General features: G+C 23.5%; 1 protein-coding gene across 1 annotated transcript in view; it reads left to right on the top strand.

The window, feature by feature from the left end:
* Positions 1 to 2,295, top strand: part of LOC119680315 (protein javelin) — a 2,605-nt gene extending 310 nt beyond the window's left edge. The window contains exons 2-3 of the mRNA XM_038093082.1: positions 1,416 to 1,786; positions 2,042 to 2,295. Coding sequence (XP_037949010.1) covers positions 1,416 to 1,786; positions 2,042 to 2,295 — 625 coding nt within the window. The remainder of the gene's footprint in view (positions 1 to 1,415; positions 1,787 to 2,041) is intronic.
* The last annotated feature ends 5,414 nt before the right edge of the window (positions 2,296 to 7,709 follow it).

Genomic DNA, 7,709 nt, shown 5'->3' with positions numbered 1-7,709 from the left:
TCGAAAGATACTTTCTATTTAAAAGAACAGATGAGAAAATTTACTTTTAAAGTATAAATATATAAATATCATATATATATAATATATATATATATAATATATATAATATTATTATATATATTATATAAATATATATAATAAGAATATAACACTGTTTTGCTTTGCCCCTTTTATAATATGCCACAGTGACGGCATTACGATAGTGTCATCAAAGGCTTAGCCATTCCAAGAATAATCTAAGTAAATCATTATTATGTTATACAAATGGTTAATTCAATATTCAATTAATTAATTAATTAATTTCTTAAAGATTAATAATCAATTAATTAATTCAATTTTAAATACATATACAAAATTACAGCTTTTCTTTTATGATATATTAAATCTCACATCGCAACACGCCATGAAATATTTGAATAGTTATTTAATTTGGTAATTTATTATCTGTTTTTTGTATTTACGTGTTTTCTAAAAAACAATATTTCATTCAGAGTTCTTAAAGAAATATATATATATGGGGGCTATACTTACATTAGCTCTAAATTATAATTGCCAAAATTATTCAATTGTCTCAACTATTTTTTAGTTTGCTGCAACTTACGTGGGGACTAATTTAATCAGACAGAGTAAAGAAAATAGATTAAGTGATACAGATTTTACTTTTCTTGAGTGTAGGGCATGTGATCATACCGTTAAAGGCGATTTCAGTAGTTGCCACCTGTGTTCGATGTTTTCTAATCTTTGTAAAAAAATTAGTTGAGTTACTTAATTGTTCGTCTTCTTTCTCTATGTGTTAAAATCTTTTGGGGTTTATAAATACTTAATTTTTTTTTTCAATATTATTTTTTATATACGATTACAAAACGATTATGAGTGAAAATGCTTGATGTACTTATTTCAATGTAATGTCAATAAATAAATTGAGGCATTTAACATTTTTACTTCATATTAAATTAAAAAACTGCAATCAATTAGTTTATATCAGTAACACTCGCATAAAAGTAATTATTCAAACATTTTTTTGTAAATTAATGCCGTTCTCGTACATTGACCTTAATTTAATTAATTTACTTAATTCTTATCATAACAAAAAAACTAAACAAAATAAAAAATTAATTAAATAAATTCATTATACACAATTAACACGTGCAAATATACTTATTTTAATATAATATGAATAATAGAAGAGCTACAATAATTTATTTTAAAAATAAACTAAACTTTAATAAAAATTTAATAACATGTGTAAAACATTGAGCTAACAACCCGGCACAAACTAATTAAAACTTTAAAATTTTATGAATGTTTCATTTCCTTAAAAATTTAGCAATCATATTTCATAATTTAAATATGTAATTTAAATAATAAATATGTAATAAATAATTTGGTGTTTTTTTTGTTTTTATTTTCATTAGAAAAACCAAAGAATTCACGTTTAATTACGTGGATCGAGTTCGTTTGGCAGAAGGTTCGCTTCAAGATAATAAGTACCCAACGCGAGGTTCTGGTTGGCGGCACAATAAATCAATTTCACATCTTGATTTAGCCACAAGCTGTCACAGTACAGCTGCTGGCATAAATCAATGGTCAAACAACCGGCAATTGCGTCATTCTAGATCTTTGGATTACAACCATATCGGTCGCTCCAATGACAATTTCGACATAGCTGAATTTTACTGGCGAATTGATCCTGAAACTGAAAATTATGATGAGAATAACGTTGAGACAGAGACAAAATCCAACTTAAGAGCTTACGAAACACATTATTACAGAGATAGTAATTACGGTATGTACGGATATATATGTAGTCGCATATTGGTGAAGGGAAATTAAGTTAAGTTTTGAGTACTCAACTAATAGTTAAGTAACTACACAAACTTATAACTGAGCTTAACCTTGTCTCATTTTTAATACATTCAAGTTCAAATATAAAATAAAATAAAGCTTTTAGTTTTAATTTCATTGCTTCTCTTAATTTTTTTTGCTTTGTTTCACAATTAGTTTTTTCTCATTTATTTTTATTATTTGTTTTGCACTTTAGCCGATGAAAAGAATTATCACTCCACAAATAGTATCTATCAGAAGCACACAAGTGCAACAGCGGCTCCACATCAAATTATAGATTTTGGTAGTGAATCGTGCAGCTTGAGACGATCTCGCAGTTTGGCTGTGATACGTGAGGAAACGTTTAGCGATTTGCAAATTAATTCAGCTAACAATAGTCATCGACGCTCTCAGCTTATACCTCGTGCACGTTTGGTAAATCGTGGATTTTTCCGCGAACGAGAAAGGTGAGTTTTTTAATTATGGAGGTACTATATGTACCCTACAATATATGCATGGACTATAATAAAAATAAATACATTACAGAGATTTAAAGTATAATATTTTAAAACGTTTCTTTGTTTGTCTTAGAAAATTAATCTTTTACATTTTAGGTTTTTTTTTTAAATAAATACTTAGTGTTATTTGTTTATAAAATGTCAAATAAGATATATTTTAAATTAAAAAAACTTAAGATATCTACAATTAATTTTGAAACTGCTTTAGTACTTAGACGAATGCTGTTTACTTAAAAAGTTTTAAGTCAGAAATAAAAACACTTATAATTATTTACAAAAGTAATTAAGCTGAACGTTAAAAATACTCGCAATACAATGAAAATTAAAAAAAATCAATTACGAAGCAAACCCTTTCACTTCACACATGCAGACAAACAATTATTAACTATTATACTGACAAAGTTAAAGAAAACCTCTTAAACACGAAAATAGAAACAAATGATAATACTTTTTTAAATATTGGAATCGACATCATCTGTTTATATCTATTCGTTTTTCTATCGGACTTAAGATCGTTATTTTACATTTAATTGATATAATATAATATTAATATAATAGTATTGAAATTTAACAGTTAAAAATAAAAATTAATTAATTCAATTATTCTATAGCTAGTTTTTGATTTCGTTCTAATATAAGCACAGCAAATATATTTCTTAATAAAACTTTCACAACAAATTAACAAAACTCCAGAAAAATGTGCGAATATAAAAGTCAAGTACGGTTTTGGGTCAGTTGGTTAAGAAGCACTGACTCTGAGTTTCAAGTTTGGCAAGGCACGAGTTCGAATCCTGGTACTTACAGTCTCAAAAAATTATTTACAAATAATTAAATACAAGAATTATTTTCAAGACTACTGATCATGGGTATTTGGCAATACTCGAAACAACTGCATTATTAGCTAAAAACTCAATTAATTAAAATATTTTAAATGAATTTTTGTTGTTGTAGTTCACTACTATTCGAAAAATCTCTTTATTAATATAATATTAAAATATTAATAATATTATATGTAGTATTAAAATAAACAAAAAACTTATTTTTAATATTTTATTTAAACAAAATTAATAACACTACTAAAAAAAATATAAATAAATAAATAAAAGTTAAATAAATAAATAAAAGAAAATATGCTTCAAAGAAATATTGTAAAAATAGTTGCATAAAAAATTTCTAGAGAAATCGTCTGTATAAATTTTATATTTTAATCATTTTCTTTTTCAATATGATGGATATAGAAGAAAATAAAAAAAAATGTACAAAAATATTTTGCAGAAAATGTTAGTATAAATATTTCCAATGTTAAAAAGTGCTAGGTAACTGCTCGAATAAAAGAGGGATAAAAATTAAAAGAAAATTGAAACAGAAATAGAAAATATGAATCGTCAACCTAATTTACTAAGGAAAGCACAATAATTACACCAGACATTGAGAATGCTTTCATACAAAGTGGATTTATTTATAAATATTTTTGTTTCATTTATAATGAAATGGAAAAATAAAATTCAAACCCTCTAATCCGAAGTTAACCATTTCAATCCACTGACGCCTGACTGAGTTAATTCAAAACATTATTAAAATATATAAATTATAATAAACAACTTACAAATTGTTAGCTAGCAGCACTAAAAACGCAAAATTAGAGGAAAGAAAATTGTGTATAATAAAAGTGCTAGTTTATATCACAAAAAATCAAAAAACTTGTTTTGTGATTTGATCAAAGCTATTTAATTTTAAGTAATATTTTTTTTTTTTTAAATCAAGAAGTTTTACTCAAATCACAAAGCTTTCGTTTAAATATTTGCAATGTTAATATTAGATACAAGTTTTATCACCAAAACGTATTCCTATTTAAAGCTGTAAACTAAAAAGAGCACCTAGGAAAGATAAAGTCTATTGTTTAAATATAGATAATCTATTATACTATAAGTCAGTAGTGACAAATCGCAAATATAGCGTACTAAGCGGTCATTAAATAATGAACAATTTAAATAATTTTTTTTTATTAATTTAAACGTAACCGCAATTGCTATTATCATCATAATTATTTTTTGATTTAAAAGCTTTTAAAAGGTGAAGAGTATAGAGATGGAGAAGTAAGTAAAGTAAACATCGCGTGCTTTTATTTGCAATGACGCGTTGCTCTTAACTCGTTAATTTGCAGTTTCTCTACGGTTTTCAGTAAGAATTGACAATCCTCAGAACGACGGATCGCTAAAGTATTAAGTGAGTTTGTGACTTCAATGATTTCAGTTGTGATTAACTAAAAAATAATAATATTAAAAAATTTTCCAATTATTGAATTTTGAAAATTTGTTATTTAAAGCATCACAGCTCAGATGAAAAATAAATAATATTTATTAAATAATAAAAAGTAAGATAACTGTAATATGTAATAATATATTTATTATTACCAGTTTTATTAACAAAATTAATAATAACAGTATTATTAAAATATAAATGATGAAAATCATTTAGATTAAAAATTAAAAAAAATTTTAAATTCATAAAAGTGTAATACTAGTATATAAAATTTATTATTACTAGTTAATATTCTGTTGTGTATAAATAAATAAATGTATATGAAATGAATAAAATACCTATATTGAAAAAATTGATAATGGCATTTCAAAAATTAAAACAAAATTTAAAGTAATCGACTTTGAACATTTAAAACTTTTAAATGAAATAAAAATTCCAATTTTTATTCCTTTTTTTTTTTTTTGAAATACAAAAGGATAAGTTTTTGCTGCGGTTTTCCTATAGAATAAAACCAAAACTATGCACTAGGGTGTAAAAAGGACCTTTGAAAACATAATTTATTCTGTGAACTTATTTCCATGGGAAAAATATGGAAAAATAGTGCTTGATTAAGTTCAGATGCTACCAATGGTTTATGACTTCGTTGATTTCTCCTTTATTTCTTTTTAGATTTTTTTTTAACTTTAAAGTAAAAAATTGGAGTGCTCCAAAAAACGGATGAAAACCATAAAATTGGATAAGAAAAGTTTTACTTTTGTTAAAACAAAATATATACCAAATACATTTTATTAAATATTTTTAAAGAGTAAATTTCTTACATAAACAAAAAAAAAAATAAAATATATTAAAAACAAATCGAAAATAAAAAAAATCCATCGAAAAATATTAATATAAATAAATTACCATATTGAGAAAAATTATTTCTTTGTAAATGTTTTTAAAGTTAACGATTTATTTAAAAAAAATTAATATAAATCTGTTATTTACTCCTAAAGAAAAAGTAATTTCAAATTCTATATATAATATAAAATTATATCAAATTAATTGTACCTACACCGACGAATATACGGTTCTCAAAGATATAGATTCCTGCGCCCAACCCCGATCCCTGTTCAGTTTTGGAACCATCTGTATACTAGACCACATCGTTGATAGTGGTATTGTTTTTATTATCTTTTTATCTCTTTCTGTCTGGTATATGTATTTAACTGTTTTGAAAGTTGGTTTAAATAGTTAAATATATGATCTACTTTACAGTTGAGAGAAGGAATCTGAAGTACTTATCAATATCAGATTCGTAACACTTCTACCGATTTACGAAATATTGAAGTTAGTCAAATTTTTTGTGATGCTGCGGTATTATAAATAAATTATAATATTAATATTATAAATATTTAATTTTATAATATATTATTGAGTAAGGGATCGTGCACTGCGACCTAAAAGATCTATTGTGCCTTTATAATATATAGTATAAACAGAATTTTTGTTGTTGTAGTTAAATACTTTTAGAAACCTCTCTATTAATTAATTAACAAATTTTTAAAATTGTCAATATTAATCATTTTTAGTTGAAAGTGACGCGTCTTATAACGAAAAAGGGTTCAAATAGAAATGAAAAGACAACAACAAAAATTTTTAGTTAGTTTATTGAAGTTAGACTGACCAACTCGAAACAGCGTTGTATGGTTAGTCAAATTCAAGCCCCATTCCTTAACTATAATAGAAAATAGTGATGAAATTTTTAAACTCAAACAATTTTTAAATTTTTAATAAATTGAATTCTTGGGCTGACCGGAAACATCTATGGGTTTCTTTGTTGTATATAATTTTTTCTTTTTCATTTGAAATAGAGCTCTTGTCATAGTGCAAAAATAATTTTTAATTAGAAAAAGATACTATATTGATTTTTTTTTAAATATTTAGTTTTAAATAATAAATATTAATGTTAACAATATTTATAACATATTTTTATAACATCAGCATTTGAAGTTGAAGTGGTAAAATAAATAAATTAAACGAAGTACTTATTTTAATTAGAATTGCTTTAAAAATTCTTAAAATATTTATTTAATACAACTTAATTTCAACTCTAAGTACAATTTTTGTATAATACGTGTTTATGCAAAAGCTTTAAATTAATGTAAAAATAATTCAGACTTATCCAGTTGAAGTATAATTTACATTTTATAGTAAGGAAAACTATCTGAAGTTTTACTTGTGTGTGAAATTTTATTTTTTTTTTCTTATTTTAAACTTTCCTGAAATTAATTCGTGTGCATCTTTGGGTTTATGCATTTTTTAAGTAATACGAAAAGCTGTAAAATTTTGTTTGTTATTATTTCATTATTAAAATTTATTTTAATTAAATCTGCCAAACTCTTTTCATCCTTTGTATTATATTAAAATAGTGTGTATAAATTATATTTTAATATAAAATTATTTTAAAATGGTTAGATAAAGTTCCAAAATTAAACGCAAGGCTAATACTCTCAAGGGTTTGACGATTTTAATATGCCTGATATTAGTATTTAATGTATTATTTTTAAATAAATAAATGTGCATTTTAATATATTAGAAATTAATAATTATGCATAGTCAAAAACATTGATTGATTGAACAACTGATTTGCAAGGTTTGCATATTATTAAAAGTTAAATAAATAAGATAATTAATAAAGTAGTAATAAAATTGAGTTAATTGCAACAAACAAGTTATATTAAAAATGTTAAATTTCATATTATATACAATTAATATGCTTATATATGTATGTATAGGTTTTTTTTTAAATTGTGGATAACATCAGTATATACAAATCTTATATACCAGTTTTGTATTCTTGAAAATTCATAAATCATGAAATCAAAACAGTAATAAATTAACAAATTTTATATATTTGTTACTAATTCAAATCTTTCATTTCTCTATTTTTAAAATTGTGAATCACATATATTATAAACAAATAAAAATAGAGTAATTATAAATTTAACGGTTGATAATTATTTATTTTTTTATTGACTGTCTTTTATAATAAATAATATATTTTGTTCATGTAACAACGGGAGAAGCAAAACTTATTAATATTCTTTTTTATATATGTATGTC

Source organism: Teleopsis dalmanni, chromosome 1, assembly GCF_002237135.1.
Source record: "Teleopsis dalmanni isolate 2A chromosome 1, ASM223713v2, whole genome shotgun sequence".
Classification (NCBI taxonomy): domain Eukaryota; kingdom Metazoa; phylum Arthropoda; class Insecta; order Diptera; family Diopsidae; genus Teleopsis; species Teleopsis dalmanni.
Note: the sequence above shows the minus strand (reverse complement) of the source record. Positions and strands in the feature narration are given on the sequence as shown.